Below are 22,618 nucleotides of genomic sequence, written 5' to 3' on the forward strand. Positions count from 1 at the left end.
GGATAATAATCTTAATTTTCAAACCCAAATTGAATGAATATATAGTTAGAATAACACTATTAGGGTTATCTCTACATTTCCATGTCCAAAAATTTCCCTTATTCTATTCTACTTGGACAGGGTTGGAAGAGACATTGTTGATTTATGCACCTATTTCTGGGTCACTGAGAACTTCTTGAGTTCTAGAAGTTCCTGGAAAACCAGTTAGACCAGAATGTGCCTTTTTTACTACATAGTGCTGATAGATCCTTCTCTACTAACAAGTATAATCCACTATCATGAAACAAAGTAGGTCATACTCTAGGATATCAGAAATTGTTGATTTTAAACATACATGTGATACAATGAAATTAACTCTTTAAATATACCAAGTGTAGGGGCAACTGGGTAGCATAATGGATAGAGCATTAGCCCTGGAGTCAGGATTATCTGAGTTCAAATCCAGCCTCAGACACTTAATAATTGCCTAGCTGTGTGACCTTGGGTGAGTCACTTAATCCCATTGCCTTTCCAAAAAACCCCCACCAAACATAAATATACCAGTTGTTAATGAAAGTTGTTATTAGTTTGATAATTTGAAAGATTGATGGTTTCATTTGTGTGTATTCTCTCCATTTGTTCAGTTAGCCTCTTCACATTTCAGTTTTTTTTCTTTTTCTCTGACTTTACTTTTCCTGAGGTTTCTCTTTGTATGGGGGGGGAGAGGGATTATGTTTACTTTAACAACTAGACTATTTTAGTATTGTGTAAATAAATAAAATTTTTTTAAAAATGAAACTGTTAAAGTTTCAGTGACTCTTTCCATCCTTATCTGGGGCAACCTTCTACAACTCAAAGTGCTTTCTTTCACTGGCCTCATATTTTAAGTTTGATAAAATCAGTGCTAAATACTGTATGCCTACTTTTTGCTTCTCTAACCAGATTCATTCCCACACTATGAGGTAAAGCATTGTCTTTGAATTTAAAATAAGAGTTCTTAACCTTTTCTGTATATTTGGTATCTATAACTTATGAATCCATTCTCATAAGAATGTTTATGACCATTATTATTATTTTTTTTTTAATTAAGTGTCTGAGACCTGATTTGAACCCAGGTTCTCCTGGCTCCAGGGCCAGTGCTTTATCCACTGCGCCACCTAGCTGCCCCTGTTTATAACCATTATTGAAGAAATTTTAAATTTCAGTTAGTGAAGTCTTAAGTTCATAGATCTTCTGAAAAATCTAACCAGCTTAAGATCCCCTGCTTTTAAATTTCATTATTATATATTCAAATAAATAGTGTGCCTATGAGGGGATATGATTCAAGAGATCCTGCTGCTGTTCAGAATGTTTCAGACTTGTGTTTAGAAGCCTACTGCATATTTTTGCAGTGCTGGCAGTGGTGGCAAAAGCAAAGTATGCTTAGTTTTTATAGGTAAGGTGTATAATCAAATCGGTTTTAGTTTTAAAAAAGGTATTAGGTTCAGTTCTGATGCCAGATCCCAAAGTAAGAGTTCTGGGAACAAAACCATAGTAAAACTGTTTAGTATCCAAGGAAGTTATAATGCGTGTGTTTTGTGTGTGTGTGTGTGTGTGTGTGTGTGTGTGTGCGCGCGCACGCATATATATATATATATATATATATACATATATATATATTAATACTTATTTTTTCACCTGCATGCAAAGATAGTTTGCAACAGTCATTTCTTTTGTTAGGTTTTGAGTTTCACGTTTTCCCCCCTCTTTCTCTCCCTTCCCTCCTCCCTTCTGTCAGAAAGCAGTCCAATATAGGTTATACATGTATAACTATGTTAAACATATATCCCTATTAATCATGTTGTAAAAGAAGAATTAATTCAAAAAGGGGGAAAATGGGGAAAAAAAGCCATAATATATTAAACAAGTTTTAAAAACTGAAAATAGTAAGCTTTGGTCTGCATTCAGACTCCATAATTCTTTATCTAGATTGGATGGTATTTTCTATCACAAACCTGTAGAATTGTCTTTGATTATTGTGCTGTTGAGATAAGTCTCTATCATAGTTGATCATCATACAATGTTGCTATTGGTGTATACAATGTGCTCTTGGTTCTGCTCACTTCACTCGGCATCAGTTCATGCAAATCTTTCCAGGTTTTTCTGACGTTTCATCGTAATTATTTGTATTTTGAAATGGAAGATACTTATTTGGGAAAATGTGTTCTAGTGAGTTTAAATTTTAAAAGATAATGTTGACTGCTAGGTGGAAAACAGACATTATGCTGTTGAAAAATCTTATTTTAAAATTTTATGACCTCAAATCTTCAATCTCAAGTATTTAAGTATATAAAACAAAAAGATTGCATCTGAAACTTTATCTGCAGTTTGTTTCAGAATATATATTATATTTAATAAAGTTGTAACAAATATTGCCTTCTTTGCACTGCTCTTTGGACTTTGTCTTTCTTTTGTGTATTTTTATTTATTTTTTATTTTGTTTTTTCTCTCTCACATCCCAGTAGAAGCCATCTTTCCTTCTAACAAATTAATATAGTCAAACAAACAAGCAAGGCTTCATGAAGAAGGTGTTGTTTTGAGTTACAGCTTAAAGGGAGCGAAGAACTCCACTCCGTAAGGAGAGAGTAACGTATTTCCCCATGTATAGGACTCATCCTTTTTCGAAAAATTTCCACAGTGCTTACAGATATTTTTACTAGAATTTCCTGCTTTTTTGCACTTTTTTGTCTAGGTGCTCATTGTTTCACATTTGTTACCAGTATCATCTTAGGTTATGTTTTGGTATATTCTGCTCAGAAACGGCTCAGAAAAGATTTTTATCCAATGCTGAATTCAAGTTCAAAGTTATCCAGTTTGCAAAAGTGAATTGAAATCAGGCTGCAGACATCATTTTGGGCCTTCTCCAACTGAGGAAACAATCTTAGACTGACTCTGGGAAGAAGAAGCCCAACTGAAAACACCATGGCAGACAAAGGCCATGAGAGCCAAGTCAGCAAAAGTGGCCTGATTGAGAGAAGAAAGTGAAGAGATGGATTGAAGTGCAAAGGGAAATTAGAATTCTTATATCCACAAAGATAGTTCAGCAGAAGGCAAGAGGAATTGCTGATGAAAAAGAAGTGATTGATTTCAAAAGAACACAATTAGGTGTTTTAGGTTCATGAAACAGAATGGATCAAGCATACTTCCACGCACTTGACTTGCCCAAAGGATGCCTTAAAGCTGTGAGTGGAAGGTCCTTGAATTTCATGATGAATAAAACTTGAGTTCAATAAATTCATACAATACATTTTTCTCCAGGCACTGGGGTCATTGGGAGGTATAGTCTTCTATGTGAGACACAAAGAAAAGGCTAGCTTTAGCTTGGCTTATTGAGTATGAAGGAGCATAATGTCCAATGAAACTCAAAACAAAAATAGGTTGTGAAGTGTAGAGCTAAGTTTTATCCTAGAAGCAATAGGCATAATATTAGAGTTGATTTAAGAATCATGGTGTCAGATCTGTACTTTAAGGAAAATTGTCTCTCAGCGGTGCATCCTTTATATAGCAGTGTATATAGATAGACTGGATGATAAGAGACAAGAAAGAAGGAGACTGTTAAGAGTCTTTAAGAGTAATCTAGGCTAGAAGTAATGAAGGTCAGAAGTAAGGTAGTAGCTTGTCAAGATGAGCAGTCTCAACATTTTAAAATGTTACAGATAGGTAAAGTGTGAGATATGGCAATTGAATATGTGATCTTTTGCACGATTTTGTGGTTGTTGAGTTGTATCTGGCTCTTTGTGACCCATTTGGGATTTTCTTGGCAGAAATAGTGGCGTACTTACAATGCCATTTTCTTCTCTAGCTCATTTTATAAATGAGTTAAGTGATTTTCTCAATATCACACAACATGTAAGTAAGTGTCTTAAGGCTGAATTTGAATTCCAGTCTTCTTGATTCCAGGCCCATTGCTTTATCCACTGTGCCATGTAGCTGCCCTTCTATAATTTTTTTAAATAAAATTCCATTTTATTTAAATTGAAATACATTTATCTTTTGTATAGGGTTTTAAAGAAAATCAAAGCACTGCTATTGTTATTTACCCCATGATGACCTAAGAATAGAAAACATATTTCCTTAATTTGAAAAAGTATTTTTATTTAAGAAATACTGTAATTTATATAGAAATATTTTTATGTCTAACCTTTTCAGTTTTTAAAATTCAGAAATACTGATACAAAGGGGAAGAAATTTTTAGATCTTCAGAAAACTCAATACTACTTCTGATAATAGATTAACAAAAATGAATACCACTTTCTTTAATACTAAATAGATGCTTTATTAGATTGTTGCTTTTTAGATGACATGACACTATTGAAAACATTTGGTTGCTACTTTCAGAATTTTCATGTCTGGAAAAAATATTCTATGGTATGGTTTACCATTTGTTGCCATGTCTTACAAAGATAGGGTCTATAGTCTATATCTACTTCTTCACAAGAAAGTTTTAAGGAAGATGATCTTTCTGTTGAATTTGAACTTTTTTTCATTATAGTTTGTGTTGTTGCAAAGAGAATCAAGTGGTATTCTTTTACAAGTTTCTCCATGAATTTAGAACATTTCTTCAGAGTAATCTCTTGTAAGTTAAGATTTTCTCCTCCATTGACTCGGTCTATCCAATAGAAGGCTGATAAACTATCTAAAATGAAAAGGCAGAGGGATGGGTGACTACAAAACATAGTTTCCAGTGAGTAAAGAGTGATAAGTAACTGGTTACTGCTGCTGCAATTCACAAGAAAAAATCTTCCAAGACATTTTATTATGTCTTCTGTGCTTTAGGACAGTCTGTGTTCGAGAATTGTAACTAGCCGAAGCATATCAAAGTGGTAGTCTATGTCAATAAATAAGACTTCGACTCCTAATCCACCTTCTGATTTTGGAAGGACACATCTTGCGGTCAAATAATAGAGCATTTCTGTTTTTCCTGTTCCTTCTGGACCATGGAATTCTAGTATGTCCCCACAAATAATCTGGCCTCCTGGTGATGAATTCTTTGACCATGGCAATCATGAATAGGAGAGCCTTCATCAGCAAACAAAAAAAAGTTCTATATCTTTCAGAGAACTGCTACCTTCAAGTCGAGCTCCATTCCGGACTCTGACCTCTGACCTCTGACCTCTGGAAGTCGGCGCTCATAGCCCCGGCGGCTCTAGAGACCCGAGAGTCAACTTTCCCTCCTTCCATGCCATTTAATGATTCCCGGGCTGGTGAGTCGTGGCCCGGCGCGCAGGCGCCCCTTGTATAATTTTTACTTTTATTCTAGAGAGCACCTTCTCATTACACTGATTGTAATAATCAGGAAAGTGATCTCTTCTAATAGGTGGTATTCCATCCTTTATGCCAGTTCTTCACATGTTGCTGTTGGTACTTGCTACAATCTACACAGCTCACTATGTCTTTTTCTTTTGTGTTGCAATTTAATTTCTTCTGAGATTGTGTTATTATATGATTTGTAGCCATATAGCATCATTAGAAACAGTTTTGGAGGCTGTTTCCAAGTGCAAACCAGCTTAATCTCACAGTCCATATTATAGTCTAGCCATAGACTTAGTCCAAAACATGTATTTTGCTTATTTTGATGGATTGAGTATTTTGCTTTTTAGTTTAGGCCTTTTAGCAATTGCATTTCCATATAGTTGGTTTCCTTTGTAATCGTGTATATTTTATTTTTTATATCAAAAGACATTTGGGAAAGGTGTCTATTGGTTTCTCTAGACTACCAAAAAGGGTCCATGACACGCAAAAAAAGGGTAAGAATACCTGGTCTATTTGCATCTCTTGACAGTTTGTAAAAGGTCCACAAAAACCCAAATTCTTCCTGTCTTTCCCAGAACTGGTGACACTAAAGCCTAGGAGTCATAAGAATAATTAAAAATCCTTTAATAGTAACTGAGTTTATTCATTAGCACACTAATTAACAGCTGGCACTGAATTTAGCAGGTTTCAATTCCAGTTTCACTTATGAAGGACTAACAATTCAAATTCTCTTATTGGAAGTTGGGGGAGGTAGAGGTGATAATAAAGCAGAAAATTTCTCTATTCTTTTTGAAATGTAGGCATGTGTAACCTTCTACTTTTATATGATATATGTAGTGCTAGCTTCTTGAAGGGAAGACCAAAGAAGGAGGAACTAAACTCCAATTGTAATCATTTGGACCCAAACAGGTATTCAGAAATTTAGATCACTCTCCAGTAAAGGTTTTATGTTCCTGTGCTCTGATTCATTCTTGAGAAATTCTTATTTGCTCATCATAGCAACATGATGGCTAGTAAATTGCTGTTTATTATTTTCAGGTTACATGCTTTATTTTTGCTTCTTGAGATTTAAATGGGCATTAGAACATTCATATTTCATAAGTTCATTCTTAAAAGGATTGTGCAGTGAACTTTTCTCATTTTGGCACTATAATTATATGCAGATTTTCATTGCTTTATCATTGTTTTGTGTTTGTATACTTTGAAATTTGAAATATACTTTTCAGAGGTCAGATAATAGTTTTATCAAGTCTTACTTTTCCTAATTTTCTCTTATCTCACTTCCCAAGTAACCATTCTTTCCCCTTGAGATCACCTCACACTTATCTTGCTTATTGTTTGCATGTGGTCTCCTCCACTCTTTTGGAAACTCCTGGAGGATAGGGACCATGCTAAGTACCTGACATAGAGGAAGGACTTAATAAATAAATGCTTGTTGACTATCTGCCTGCCATCATTTCTAAGTTCATGTGAGAAGGAAGGTCACTGCACTCTAGAAACAGCAAGGAGAATGGTTTGAAAGTATGAAGTGTGGGGCTAGGTGGTGTAGTGGATAAAGCACCCGTCCTGAAGGCAGGAGTATCTGGGTTCAAATCCAGTCTCAGACACTTGATAATTACCTAGCTGTGTGGCCTTGGGCAAGCCACTTAACTCCATTTGCCTTGCAAAAACCTAAAAAAAAGAGAGAGAAAAAAAGAGAGTATGATGTGTGAAGCAGGTGTACCAATTAATCCCCAAATTAAAAATATAATCCAGTGAGGAAAGCCTGGAACACATGTAGAATCTGTTTTCATCTTTTTTTCCCTAAATTTTTAGAAAATCTAGGACAGTTTGTGAGGAAAATTTTGTCTTGAAATTGTATTTCTTGGGGCGCCTAGGTGGCGTAGTGGATAAAGCACCGGCCCTGGAGTCAGGAGTACCTGGGTTCAAATCCAGTCTCAGACATTTAATAATTACCTAGCTGTGTGGCCTTGGGCAAACCACTTAACACCATTTGCCTTGCAAAAAAAAACCTAAAAAAAAAGAAATTGTATTTCTGAACTGTAAGTAGTTCCTTTCTCCCCATTCTTTTTTTTTTTTTAAGTTTTTGCAAGGCAAATGGGGTTAAGTGACTTGCCGAAGGCCACAAGGCTAGGTAATTAGTAAGTGTCTGAGGCCTCATTTGAACTCAGGTACTCCTGACTCCAGGGCTGGTGCTCTATCCACTATGCTACCTAGCTTCCCCCCTTCTCCCCATTCTTAAGGTTCCTTCTGTCAGGAAGAAGATAATGTCTTTTCAGTATAGTGAAATATCAGAATGTGGAAAAAAAAGAAATCAGAATGTGTGGCACATTGTGTGCATTTAATAAATTATTGGTTGACTGACAGTTGTGGTAGCTAAAAAACTTAGATTTTTGCAACTTTTTTCAGAGTTAACTACTTGGTAAGCAAAGGAAAAACCAATTCCTCATTAATTTGCCTTATTTAATGCTTCCTTGAGAATAGATTTATAAGTTTTAGTACCAAATGGAATTTAGAGGTTAGTGGTTCAACCCCTGGATTCACTGATATGAGGGGGGGGGTACTTTGCCAAAACATCATACTTTCCATTCTTGCATGAGATCTTGGATGTCTCACCAGTATTTTTTTTGTTTTTTTTTTTTAGGTTTTTGCAAGGCAAATGGGGTTAAGTGGCTTGCCCAAGGCCACACAACTAGGTAATTAGTAAGTGTCTGAGGCCTCATTTGAACTCAGGTACTCCTGACTCCAGGGCTGGTGCTCTATCCACTATGCTACCTAGCTGCCCCCCTTCTCCCCATTCTTAAGGTTCCTTCTGTCAGGAGGAAGATAATGTCTTTTCAGTATAATGAAATATCAGAATGTGGAAAAAAAAAGAAATCAGAATGTGTGGCACATTGTGTGCATTTAATAAATTATTGGTTGACTGACATTTGTGGTAGCTAAAAAACTTAGATTTTTGCAACTTTTTTCAGAGTTAACTACTTGGCAAGCAAAGGAAAAACTTCTTCCTCATTAATTTGCCTTATTTAATGCTTCCCTTAGAATAGATTTATAAGTTTAGTACCAAATGGAATTTAGAGGTTAGTGGTTCAACCCCTGGATTCACCTATATGAGGAGGGGGGGGTTACTTTGCCAAAACATCATACTTTCCATTGTTGAGTGAGATCTTGGATGCCTCACCAGTATTGTTTTTTTTTTTAAGTTTTTGCAAGACAATGGGGTTAAGTGGCTTGCCCAAGGCTTATTAAGTGTCTGATTTGAACCCAGGTACTCCTGACTCCAAGGCCAGTGCTTTATCCACTAAGCCACCTAGCCGCCCCTCCAGTATTGTTTTTTTCATAAATGTCATTTTTTTAATTTAAAAAAATTTAAATTAATTTATTTTGAATTTTACAATTTTCCCCCTAATCTCACTTCCCTCCCCCACAGAAGGTAGTCTGTTAGTCTTTACATTGTTTCCATGGAATAGATTGATCTAAGTTAAGTGTGATGAGAGAAATCATATCCTTAAGGAAGCAAAAATAAAGTATAAGAGATAGCAAAATTACATAACAAGATAAGTTTTTTTAAAAAAATTAAAGGTAATAGTCTTTGGTTTTTGTTCAAACTCCACAGTTCTTTCTTTGGATACAGATGGTATTCTCCATCGTAGATAACCCAAAATTGTGTCTGATTATTGCACTGATAGAATGAGCAAGTCCATTAAGGTTGATCATCACCTTTTCATGTCTCTTGAGCCTCCTGTTTGATGTCCAGATTTTCTATTAAACTCTAGTCTTTTCATCAGGAAATGTTGGAAGTCTCCTATTTTGTTAAATGTCCATCTTTTCCCCTGGAAGAGAAGTCTCAGCTTTGCTGGGTAGTGGATTCTTGGTTGTATTCCTAGGTCCTTAGATCCCTTAATGTTGATGCAGCCAGGTCCTGTGTAATCCTTACTGTGGCTCCTTGGTATCTAAATTGTTTCTTTCTGGCTGCTTGAAGGATTTTCTCTTTTATCTGATAGTTCTGGAATTTGGCCACATCATTCCTTGGTGTTTTCATTTTAGGATCTCTTTCTGTAGGGGATGGATGTATTCTTTCAAGAACAATTTTGTCCTCAGGTTCCATGATATCTGGGCAGTTTCCATCACTAAATCCTGTAATATTAAATCCAGGCTTTTTTTTCTCTTCAGTGTTTTCGGGAAGACCTATAATTTTCAGGTTGTCCCTTCATCAGTTCTCAAGGTCAGTGGTTTTGTTGATGAGGTACTTTACATTTTCTTCTATTTTTTTTTCCGATTTTTTTTTTGGTTTTGTTTAACAGGCTCTGCTGTTTCATGAAGTCATTAGTCTCCACAGATTCCATTCTCTTTTTTAGAGAATTTTCTTCATTTATCTTCTGCAACTCCTTTTCCAATTGGTCAATTCTATTTTTTTGAAAGAGTTTTCCATTTTTGACCAATTGAGATTTTGAGAGAATTATTTTCTTTTTAGCATTTGTCTAATTGTATTTTTCAATGATTTGTTTTCTTGTTGCAAAGTGTTGTCTCTCCCAAATCTTCCAATTGATTTTTAAATTCCTTCCTGATGTCTTCCAGGAAATCTTTCTGTGCTCCGAGGTTCTAGGTCTCTCTGAGTTAGGATGTTTTCCTACTAGGAATTTTTCTACCTTTCTTCTGGCCTTCCTTCATTTTACTAAGCCTTATGTTGGCAAAGGGCTCGTTCCCAGAGGTTTGGTGTTGAGATCCCTAGAGGCTTTACTCACTGGGTTTAGTAACTCTAAGTGGTCTGGCCAGAAGGCTGTGTTGGTTGCTTTCTCTAGAGTGTCTGTGACCTTAAATTGAGGCCCTCTTGCTTGCCTTGGAGTGGGTGGATGAAGCTGTTGAGTATTTTTATCTTTGATCAATGGTGGATTTTGCCCTAGGGCAAAGTAATTGCTCTCCCTATTCACCATGAGGGAGGTCTTCTGCTCACCAGCCTAGGGCAGAGGTGGGTTGTAATTGTGTTTGTTCTGGGAAGAGGCTTCAGCTGAAATGGAGGTATGGTTGCAGCTCTCCAGCTCTGCAGGCAAGCTCCAGATTGTCAGTGCCACAACCAATGCCTCTGTTCCCTAGTTGCCCCTGTGGCGGATCAGGCTTGCCCTGCTTTTAGGCTTTCAGGCTAGTTGAGCTCTCAGGATCTGACCCTATCCCGTGCTCCCTGCAGAGTCAGCCCTCTGAGCCCAGCTCACCCACAATTCTGGAGGACAAACCTTGAAGTAGATCTCCTAGTTTCTCTTTCTGGGTTTTGTGGATCAGGTTTCTGTTAAGAGGTTTGTTTCATGTTATTTATGAGGGAAGATCAGAACATTAGCACTGTGCCTGTCTTCTCTACTGCCATCTTCTAATTCATTATTTTCAAAAATCACTCAGTTTGTCCTCTAGAATACAACTGATTACTCAAAATGCAATGATCTTTTGGAACTCACTAGCTCCTGTAATGTTTTATCTCATGTTCATTTAAATATTGTAGCATAATCCCTTTGCAATTTTTAAAATCATGTGAGAATTTGTCCCCTCTCTGTTTGCTTATTCATGATTGACGTTCCATTTGTATCTATTTTCTTCATATTGACACAGTTTGAGGACCTAAACTAGATAATCAGGTTGTTTTGGTCCAATGGAAAACCTAATTGGTTAATTTGACTCTTGTATTCTTGCAAGACTAGATTACTTATTATTTTCAGAACATGACATTATATCTTCTACAGCTATACCTAAGCACACAATGCTTGGAAAGCCTACTTTCCTTCCTTCAAGGCTCAGTTCAAATGCCATCTTCTTCAGGAAGATTTTCTTGACTTTTGGATTAATATTTGGACTATTCCCTAATTACCTTGTATGAATTTTGTATGGTCCCTCTATCCCACCCCTAGGGTGAGGCTCCTGACCTGTGCATTTTTGACTCTAGTGCCAGCCACATATTTACTTAGGTTCTTGTCTTTGGTATCATCTTTGTCCTTTCTCCACAGCAACTTTTTCCATCTGTTCACTTGTCTTCACCCACACAGCTACCATTCTTGAGTTTGAGTCTTCTTAGTTTTTTCTTGTTCTGTTGCAAGAATCTCTTTATTGATTTTAGGATTTTCTTTAGTGCAGGTCAGATCATGTTAAACCCTGTATAGCTCCAGGGCACTGACAGTTGTTTGTATCTAGAGTTCCTCCTCACTTTTTGTTTTTTGTTTGCCAAACAGATAGTAAGGTCTAAGGCTATCTTGTAGTTATTTTGTGAGTTTTTTTTTATATACATGTCTCCCCATATAGAATATCAGCTCCTTGAAGGTCGGAACTATTACCCTTTTGTTCCCCCTCACCCCAAACACATACTAACTAAATAAGTCAGTCACTTAATAAATGTTGATTGAGTGGTACTTAATTCTGTATGATATTGAGACACATTTTGATGGAGTTTAACTATTTTAATTCCCAAATTTATGTAATTTTCCCAAAACATTCCCATCACAATTATATAAAATTGAACTATATAGTCTTATATCTATTAAATTTTAAAATATAATCTTTTTAACAGAGAGCTCAATTTGAAAGCACAAGAAGAAATTTCACTTTTACAAATGTGTTTTGAAAGCATGAACGAAGTTCTAATTCTGTTCATCTTCAACACTTAATGTTGGAATTGTTACAGGAACGAAATGTGTCTAGTTAAATTTGGCTCTCAAGTATTGCCCATATAAGCTGACTCATGAAGGAAATGGCACCACAAGCTATAGCTAAAATCTTCCATGAAAATAGGACTTAATTTTCAAGAATTTAAATTATAGTTACAAGATATTTTTACAATTATGTATTTGGTTTTATTTCAAAACTTAAGGACTCCAGGCCATCTTAAAAACAGCTTTATTGAATTAGAAGACTTGATTTATGTTCATAAGAGTTAGGTTTCATGCTATACAATAAAAATGAATAGATAATATATAAGATTTTAGACATACTCCTCAGATTATTTAGACCTAAAAGGCTGGCTTGTGATTCATATAAGGTTTCTGAAGTATCTGTTAGCAGAATTCTTCACGTACGTTTGTTTAGAAATATAATTATTTCATGTTTGAGTGGAGTTTGTCAATAAATGATCATTGAATCTTCTGATTAGTATATCTTCATCTTTTTGTTAATAAGGTAATGGTAGACTAACTGAAAAATAGCATAGGTATAGCTCACTGCATTTTTTAAAATAATGAACTGTTTTCTTTTATAGGGAAATCTTCATTGACAATTCAGTTTGTTGAAGGCCAATTTGTTGACTCTTATGATCCAACCATAGAAAACAGTAAGTAGCATTTCTAAGTATTTATAAAATAAGAAATCTTTTTCTTTTGTGCATAATTCTGAAAAGAGTCATTGTTTTCTGTAACTCAAGAATCTTAGTTGACTAGGATGATTATCTTAACCTGAGCATGAAACCTCTCACTAATATTTGGGTACACTAATACTAAGATACAATCTTCAGTGACAGGGAATTCATTATCTTCTTAAGTCACTCTCTTCATTTTTCTGGATGTTTTGGTTGATAAAAGAGAGGGAGGATCATGGGAGAGGATAGTCAGGTGTAACACTTTTGAGGAGGGATGTTTCTGTCTTAATAAATGAAAAATTCTTACTTATCAATAACTTCAACCCATTATTTCTGATTTTACCTGAACTATGGGGCAAAGTTAGACTAAGTCTAATTTTAATGTAATAATGTTTAAACTATATGAAGAAAGAAACCTTGTTCCCCATCTCCAGAATATTTTCTCTAAGCTAAATATTTTCCAATTTCTTGAACTGACTTTCATATCACATGGCTTTGAATATTATAACCATTCTGTCTACAGTCTTTGCTGTAGACACAATACTTTTATGAAGGCAATCTAAGATCACATTTGCTATTTTTAGTTGACATGCTACTTTGTTGATGTTCATTATGTTTGTGGTCCACTAAAATTCCCCATGTCTCTTAATGTTTCTTTTAGAGTTTTGAAAAATTGATAATTTTTTTTATCATAGCCACTTTGTACACACACACACACACACACACACACACACACAAACGCCTGGAAAAGTTATTTCCTTGGTTTTTAATAGGAGTAAGGGAGAAATCCTTATTTAGTATGGTGCTTACTTTGACCATTATTTGAACAAAATTTTATTGTTTTTCCATGTTGTCTCTTACTTACATTGTTGTAGTCCTGCATTTGTTTGATTTCTGCTTTAATTCTGTTGGTCCATACAAGTCTTCCTATATGTTTCTGAAATCTTCATTGTTCCTTTGATTTAGCACTATTCCTTTATTCTCATACTATAAATTGTTTAGCCACTCTCCATGTTTAAACATTCCTCATATTTAGCCATGTGGGTTCACATTTCCCCCCCAACTTTTCCTGTTCACAAATAATACTATAAATATTTGCATATAATAAGCTTTTTTCTTAATGTTATCTTTTCTTGGGAATAGCATCTCAATAGTGGGATTAGTCAGTGTCATAATTTGATCAGATATTTTGAGCATAATCTCAAGTTTTGGCAGAACAATTTAAGCATTTCCTCCATAAGTGAATTAATTTAATTCAACAATACATCTGGCATTAGGTATATGAAAGATAGCTGTTGGGATACAAAGATAAAACTGAAGTTGTTATTAGGACTCTTTGTCAAAGAATTTATATTCTAGTGGGACTGGAAGAGAGAAAATGTGCACACAGATGATAGGGAACTCTTCTCCAGTTTTATGGACAGTGAATTGAGGGGAGATAGTGATTTAAGGGAGAACAATCAAGAAGGTGTTGACAGTACTACAGTATTGCAGATGAGATGTGATGAGGTCTTAAACTAAGGTGGTGGAAGCATGATATGTTAAGAAAGGAATGGATATAAGTAATGTTGGAGAGATAAAAATAATGACTTTGAAACTGATTGTAAATGGAAGGTAAGGGAAAATGAGATTTGAGAATGATTACAAAGTTGTGAAGCTTGGTACTTAGAAGGATAATGGCATCCTTAAGAGAAATAAGGGGGGGCTGGGGGGGGCAGTGGATAAGGCACCTGCCCTGGAGTCAGGAGTACCTGGGTTCAAATCCAGTCTCAGACACTTAATACTTACCTAGCTGTGTGGCCTTGGGCAAGCCACTTAACCCCATTTGCCTTGCAAAAACCTAAAAAAAAAAAAAGAGAGAAATAAGGAAGGAAGGAGGGGCAGGTTTAGAGATGTTAGTAGTAAAGTCTGGAGAAAAATGAAGGCTATAAATGTGAATTTGGCAGTCATCTGTATAGTGATAATTGAATCCCTATGAAATGAGTTGATGAGATCACTGAGAGAAAAGTGCCTAGGACGCATAGCCAAACAGCCAATGATAGTCCTACAAAAGAGACTAAAGAAAGCAATCAGAAAAGTTAGAACAAGAATCTGGAGAGAAATATGAACTAGAGGGAGGAAAGAGTATCCTGGAAAGAAGGGTAGGTAGAAGAAATGAAAAAAAGGATAATGACTGAGAAGATCATTGGATTTAACTTGGTGTACCTACCTAGCTATAGAATGTGTTTTTTTTCCAATCATAGAGCAGCTTTGTTTTCAATGCTACTAATCTCAAGCTTGCTTTAATTTGCATTTGTCTGATCAATAGTGATTTTGATCATTTAGAAATAAACTAGATCCTTTGAAAGTTTATGAGGATCATTCTGGTTTTGGAATCACCACTTTTATGTCATCATGCTATCTATGTGACCAAGGACAAAGTCACAGTTTATAGATGAGTTGCTTAATTGCATTAGTGGAGAGAATTTCTAATCAGTAAGTTCCTTATTCTGATATAGTCACAAGTCTATTCACTGAATTATCATTTGAACTCTTCTAATAACAAAAACTTACACCACTTGTTGAAAATTCTTTGTGGTCAATTTATTGTGGCCACTGTATGCCTACTTATATCTTTTCATTGCCCTTTGGATGATCCTTAGCTTCACTTAGGAGACTGAAGTATTCAGTGTCTCAGATCTATTGAAATATTAATAAATTTTGGACTTTTTAAAGAAGGATCTTGCAATGGGAGGCTTTTGGTCATTAGGGCAATTTCCCAAGGACAAGCCAAGGACATCATCATTCTAGAGACAAGTGTACTCAAATAGTACATTTAAAACTGAGACTTGAACTCAGTCAATTGAACTCTTAAGGTGAACTTAACTAGCCTTTATTTAACATAATTTTTTGTCCCACAGATACTATGCTTTGATGGAGTGGGAGGGGGAGTTAAGAGTACAAAGTTAATTAAATCTTTCCCTCAAAGGATTTAATTTTCTTTTAAATAGCATTTTCTTTTTTTTTTTTCTAATCAGACATTTTTTAACATTCATTTTTAGGGTTTTTTTGTTTTGTTTTGTTTTTTGCAAGGCAGTGGGGTTAAAGTGGCTTTCCCAAGGCCACACAGCTAGTTAATTATTCAGTGTCTTGAGGCAGGATTTGAACCTAGGTACTCCTGACTCCAGGGTTGGTGCTCTATCCGCTGTGCCACCTAGCCGCCCCAACATTTTTTTTTTTTTAGATTTTTCAAGGCAATGGGGCTAAGTGGCTTGCCCAAGGCCACACAGCTAGGTAATTATTAAGTGTCTGAGGTGGGATTTGAACCCAGGTACTCCTGACTCCAAGGCCAGTGCTCTATTCACTGCACCACCTAGCCGCCCCTCCCAACATTCATTTTTAAAAATTTTTTGAGTTTCAAATTTTCTTTCCTTCTCCCTAAAATGGGAAGTAATCTGATAAGAGATTGTATATGTGCAGTCATATAAAATATAACAATATTAGTCATAATGTGAAAGAAGAAAAGATCAAAATAAAGGAACCATGAAAAAAATAAGAGAAAATAGTATGCTTTGATCTGCACTCAGACTCAATCAGTTTTTTTCTGAATGTGGATCGCATTTTCCATTCTAAGTTCTTTGATACTGCCTTGGATCCTTGTATTGTTGGGAAGAGTCAAGTCTTTCATAGTTGACCATCCACAGTATTGCTGTTAATGAATACCAAGTTCTCGTGGTTCAGCTCACTTCACTTTGCCTTTGTAGATTCTTTCCCTTTTTTTATGTTATCTTTGGGATACAGACCTAGTAGTAATCCTGAATCAAAGGTATGCACATTTTTATTGTTCTCCAGAATGGCTGGATCAGTGCACAACTCCACCATCAGTACATTAATGTCCAGTTTTCCCACATCCTCTCCAGTAGTAAACATTTTTCTTTTCTATCATAATTGCCAATCTAATAAGTGTGAGTTATTTTAATTTTCATTTCTCTAATCAGTAGTGATTTAGAGCATTTTTCAATGACTAAATATAGCTTTGATTTTTTATCTGAAAACTGCCTATTCATATCCTTTGACCATTTTTATCAACTAAGGAATGACTGTATTCTTATAAATTTGACTCAGTTCTCTGTATATTTGAGAAATGAGACCTTTCTCAGAGATAATTCTGTAAAATTTCTTTCCCAGCTTTCTGCTTTCCTTATAATCTTGGTTGAAATGGATTTGTTTGTGAAACATTATAATTTAATGTAATAAAAATTACCAATTTCTTAACTCTTACCTCAGCAATAGCCAGAGTTGACCATCACACAAAGTTGCTATGAATGTGTCCATTGATCTTCTGGTTCTGTTCACTTTACTCAGCATCAGTTTATCTAAGTCTTCCCAGGTTTTTCTGAAATCTGAATGATAGTTTCCATTACATTTGTATAGCACAACTGGTACAGCCATTTTCTCAGTGATGGGCATCCCCTCAATTTGCAAATCTTGCCACCTCAAAAAGAGCTATAAATATTTTTGTGCATGTGGGACCTTTTCCCTTTTTTTTTTAATGATCTCTTCAAAGAGCATGCAGTTTTATGTAGCCCATTGGGTACAGTTCCAAATTGTTCTCCAGAATGGTTGGCTCAGTTCACAACTCTGCCAACAGTACATTAATGTCCCAGTTTTCCCGCATCTCCTTCAATATTTTCCTTTTCTGTCATATTAGCCAATCTGATAGGTATGAGATGGTATTCCAGAATTGTTTTAATTTGTATTTCTTTGTTACTGAAGTAGGTAAAATTTCAACTGGACTTTGAAGGATGGCCAAATTTGTTACTGAAGTAGGTAAAATTTCAACTGGACTTTGAAGGATGGCCAAAGTTTTGGAGGAGAGATAGGGAATTCATTCCAGGAAAAGGAGAGAGAGAAACTGGAAAGCATGGAGTTTATTAAGATATAGGGTGTCATTTAGTTGTTTTTGGAAGATTCTATTTAAGGTAATGAATGGTATTTGCAAATTAATGTTAAAAAAAGATCAGATTACAAAGTATCTTGAATACCAGATTAAAGAATTTTGACTTTATTGACTAGTGGGTGAGCATTAAATATTTTTAATTGTTGAGCTTACATTTTGTTGTTGTTTTTAATCAAAGAAGTGACAGTTAAATTGTAGCAATTTGAAAAGAAGAGAGACAATTAGATTCTTAAGTTACTTAGGGACTAAGAAGTCATTGATACTTTTTAAGGAAACAGAGCATGGAAGCTGACACCAAATTGCAAAGGTTTCAGGATGGATAGATTGATTTAAAAAAAAGGAGGCAATCATAGTAGACATTTCTTTCAAATTCCTGTACTCAAGTAGATATCAGTATAGGAAAGTGGGGAAAATAGCCACTTGAGAATCAATCTACGTTTTCATTGTTATTTCACCACTCTAACTAGCCTTGTGACCTTGAGCAAAGCACTTGGATCTATCTGTTTCATTCTACTAATCTGTAAAATAAAGATGTTTTTTAAAAGAAAAAAAGTACAGTGCTGTTTTAAGCACAAATCCTCCAGAAACAATTTTTATTAATTTAACACATATACTTTAGAGAAATGTCTAAAGTGATATAGTTCTCCCATGATTCAGACATTTCTCTACCTCCTTTTTTTTAAATTTATTTAAGACAGTGGGGTTAAGTGGCTTGCCCAAGTTCACACAGCTAGGCAATTATTAAGCGTCTGAGGCTAGATTTAAACTCTGGTCCTCCGGACTCCAGGGCTGGCGCTGTATCCACTGCATCACCTAGCTGCCCCAACATTTCCCTACCTTAAGAGAATTTGAGGTAACAAGAATTTTTAATAATAAAAAGGCCAACAATATATTAAAAGCTAGTCTAGGGTTAACATTCTGTGATGTAGAACAATGGTAACTGATGATGTTGATGATGTTTGTCCTTCATTCTCGAAGACAACCATGATATCAGGAAGGTGATTCCATGACTTGACTGTGAATTGGATTTGAGTGAGGGGATACTGTGCTAAGTCACCAGCTTTATTTTTTCCTCTGGCGCCATCTGGATCCAGTAGTCAGATATGAATCAGGGCAACTGAAAATGACCCTGGATATGAAATAGGTTTAAATGACTTGCCCAAAGTCAAACAATTAGTAAATGTCAAATTTGAACTCAGGTCCTCCAGACTCCCAGGGTTGGTGTTCTCTCCATTGTACCACCAAACTTCCATAATATGGAACTGTTTTTTGGCAAGGTAATCAGAGGTAAGTGACTTGCTTAGTGTCACACAGTTAATAAGTATTAATTTTCTGAGACTGAATTTGAATTCAAATCCTTCTGATGACTCCAGGGCCAGTGTTCTCTTCACTGTGCCACCTAGCAGTTTCTAAGTGACAATAGTCACTTGAAACAACTCATTGTCTTTCTTGACATATAAAAGATTGAAAGAATTTCCCATAAAAGATTGAAAGAATTTACTTCCCTGAGATCAATCTTAATCCTTTCTGACTTGAGAAGGATACTAAGATGGATCATTTAGCTCTATCATCTTGGGAGTGGGGGAAGACTGTGATTTTAGCCAAAGAAGAATTAAATTAGGTTATCACCTTAATTTCTAATCCTGTAATCTTAGCTCCTGTTGATGATCTTTTGCACATTTTCCTAAATGGAAATGTATAGAAAGAATTTTAGGTTAAAGAATTATTTCTTAATATTTTAAAGTATGCTTCCATAAAGGTTTGAACTAAAATAGTCCTTTCTGACTCGGAAACTTTAGGTCTCAGATTCAAGGGATTTTTTTTGTATATCTTTTACAGGGTGTACCAGATATAATTTTGGTTGTGGTGGTGGGGGAGATATCTTGAGCATGCTTTGAAGGTAGATGTTGATGAGATGATAAAAATATATAAATATATAAATACATGTATTTATTACTATTATTTAAATAGAAGGATTAAATGAGATTCTACAGGAAACAAGTTTAACTTAGGAAACATGCACTTCTGAGACAAGAGGCATGGATGGGTAAAAACAAATTTTGAGACCTGTAGAGGGGGAACTTGAACTTCTCACTAGGTGACCTTACTTTAAGTAACTCCAGAAAAAATCTATACTGTTTACCTTCGGAATTCAAGGAGGAATGGGGAATAAGGTTCAGGATTTGAGGGAAAACAGAAAAGGAATGTGAAGAATGTCAGTAGGATGCCAGTGAAATGAGATTGCCTAGCAGCCATGAAGACCCAGCTGAGGTTTACATAAATTAGAAGTGAACTCCATCAGTACGATTTTACTTTAATGGTACATGAAAATTTGAATAGAGCAAATGGAAGGATTTTTTCAAGATGATAATTGGCAATGCAAGTGATAGACATATAGATAGACTATAGACCCTTTGGGTACTAATTAAACATTATTGCAGTGATTGCCCTTGGGGTCTAGGCTGGGTAAGAAGGCTTAGGAACTTAGAAAGGGAATGATGGAGTGGGAGAATAGGTAGGAGTTTGGAACTTTAAAGGTCATGGGGAGGGTCAAAAGTGGGTTTGATAGGAATGAAGGAAGTGGGAGAGATGGAAAGTAAAGACAATGAGGTCAGAAGGCAATCTTAGATCTTGGAGGTGGAACTGTTCTATGATGACAAAGGTCTAAGGTACTGTACTAGTAGATGGGGGAGGGGAGGGGAGCCAAGCTGTAGTAATCAAAAGAGTTTGGTAATAGAGAGCCAGATTTCAGCTAAAGTGTAATGAATGCTTATTGGGGTGGGGGGAGGTGATAGATTGGATTAATTTGCTCACAAAAGATTAGAGGAGGGATTATCTATGACTTCATTTACTTTAGAATCAATGTAGATCAGTGTAGATTTGAACTCAGAACTCAAGATTAGATACTTGCTTTAATGTCAGCATGAAGTTATTCATAACTTGGTAAATTTTGCTTTATATCTTGTTACTGAAGTGACAAAAATGAGATTTATCCTCATGACATGGGAAATTCCATCTTCCTGCAGAAGAAATGAAGGAGGGGAGGCTAGTGGATAAAGCACTGGCCTTGGAGTCAGGAGTACCTGGGTTCAAATCTGGTCTCAGACACTTAATAATTACCTAGCTGTATGGCCTTGGGCAAGCCACTTAACCCCATTTGCCTTGCAAAAACCTAAAAAAAAAAAAAAAGAAATGAAGGAGAAATTGTATCCTTCTAAGTTGTACAATATATATTTCCAGCATTGAAATCATGTAACAACCATTTAAATATTTGACTTGACTTTTCAAAAGATCACTTTGTTCCTTTTTTATAAATTATAAAAAAATTAAAGGTTGTTTACTTTTTCCCTTTTCTCTTAAGTAAATATTTCTTACCCCACTCCTATTTAAGAGATAGAGTTAATAAACATTTATTAAGCTCCTACTATGTACTAAGCATTGTTCTAAGTGACTGGGCACATTAAAAAAGCAAAAGACAGCCCTTGTCCTCAAGGAACTCATAGTCTAATGGGGGAAACAACATAAAAACAAATTATGTTGGAGAAGACAAGGATCTCTTTCTTGAGCTTAGGTAAGAAGTGTAGCATTTCATTATGTGACATAGGGATTGGAGGAGATAGTGATAGTGAAGAAGGAAGATAGAGTTCATTTTCAAATGATATCATTTTTTGAGGCAAGGTTTTCAGCTGAGAAGATAGGGCAAAGGGAGTTAATCGGAGGTTTGAGGAGGTTAGGAAAGATTTGGAAGTAGTGTAAAATTGAGAAAATAGTAGAATCACCTAGCAACAATAAGGGCCCAGTTAAGATTGTGTAACAAATTTGTAGTGGACTGGATCAGAACAGTTAATGATTTTCTCCACCTGCATTCCAGTAGCTTGTATGGGATGGAAGGCAGCAGATGGTGGGAGGGATAAAAGGTGAGGCTCAGCAGGGTACAACTGATATTAAGATGGGGGGCTCAAAGAACTCAAGAAAAGAACAGTACAGTTTTGAACTGGTTCATCAAGGAAATATGGGGAAAAGAGGAGAGACTGGTGCAAGAGAGATGTTTTAGGAGCAGGGTTCAAGGGACTTAAAGCCAGTTGTATAACCCAAGCACCTATGCTCAGCCCTTACTCTGTGTTGGTAGTGCAATATGGAAAGAAATCATTGAGAATGAAAATGATTTTACTCTGTGTTGAAAAATACAAAGAGCCTTTCTAATTGGTAGTTTTCACCTTTTCCTGTTGAGTTTATATTCAGTGTTGACCATGGGTTACAAATTAGCTGTATAATATTAATGAACCCAATCATTAAAAATTTCTCTGTATATAGACCATCTTGCTACTGGAAGATTGGTTCCCACATTTCCTTGAAATGTTGAAAGCTAGGACTATTTTGTAGAATCAGTTGTTCATTTAGATTGTGACACTGCTGGCTTTCTGACTGATTAGTTGTCACTTAAAAGTTAAGACATTATGACCCAGCTCAAAGTTCTTTTTTGTTAGTTGGAGATTATCTAACAGTAAAGTCTGTCTTTCAGTTCTTAAAAATCAGAGTCCTATCTTTACCACTAAAGCAATTAACTGTTTTGGTCTTTGTGATAATGCATAATAATAATGATAATAGCAGCCACAATAGCAGTTTGTAAAAACTTTGCACACATCATCTCATTTTTATAGCACCCTGAGTAGAAGAGATCTATTTTTTTTCCCATTTTATACATGAAAAAATTGAGGTTATTGACTTGCATAGGGTCACGGTCACTCCTTGAAATGGGCTTGTATTTTACACTGTATACTTCATAGCCACACACCAGATATATAGAAAAGACCTAAATATTTGATAGGATTCTTGCTATCATATATCATGTTTTTTTGTCTAAACTATAATTTGTTTAAATCCTAATTTTAGTTATAACCATGGAACAATTATTTTGCTTCATTTTTATCTGTAAATTCTTAAATTAACTTGAGAGTTTAAAATAAGGTTCTAGTTAAATTGTACATTTTATTAAGGTTCAGTCTGGTTGAAATATTTAAGAAAATATTGGTGAAAATTCCCTTAATTAATTGAATTTTTCTCTTAGGGGAATAATTTTG

At 35.4% G+C, this 22,618-nt stretch overlaps 1 protein-coding gene and 1 pseudogene across 1 annotated transcript in view; one reads left to right on the forward strand and one right to left on the reverse strand.

Moving 5' to 3' along the window:
* RHEB (Ras homolog, mTORC1 binding) overlaps positions 1 to 22,618 on the forward strand; it is a 72,469-nt gene that overhangs the window by 24,893 nt on the left and 24,958 nt on the right. The window contains exon 2 of the mRNA XM_074193320.1: positions 12,503 to 12,574. Coding sequence (XP_074049421.1) covers positions 12,503 to 12,574 — 72 coding nt within the window. The remainder of the gene's footprint in view (positions 1 to 12,502; positions 12,575 to 22,618) is intronic.
* LOC141493542 (DNA repair protein XRCC2 pseudogene) lies at positions 4,166 to 5,199 on the reverse strand (annotated as a pseudogene).

Source organism: Macrotis lagotis, chromosome 7 (genome assembly GCF_037893015.1).
Source record: "Macrotis lagotis isolate mMagLag1 chromosome 7, bilby.v1.9.chrom.fasta, whole genome shotgun sequence".
NCBI lineage: Eukaryota > Metazoa > Chordata > Mammalia > Peramelemorphia > Peramelidae > Macrotis > Macrotis lagotis.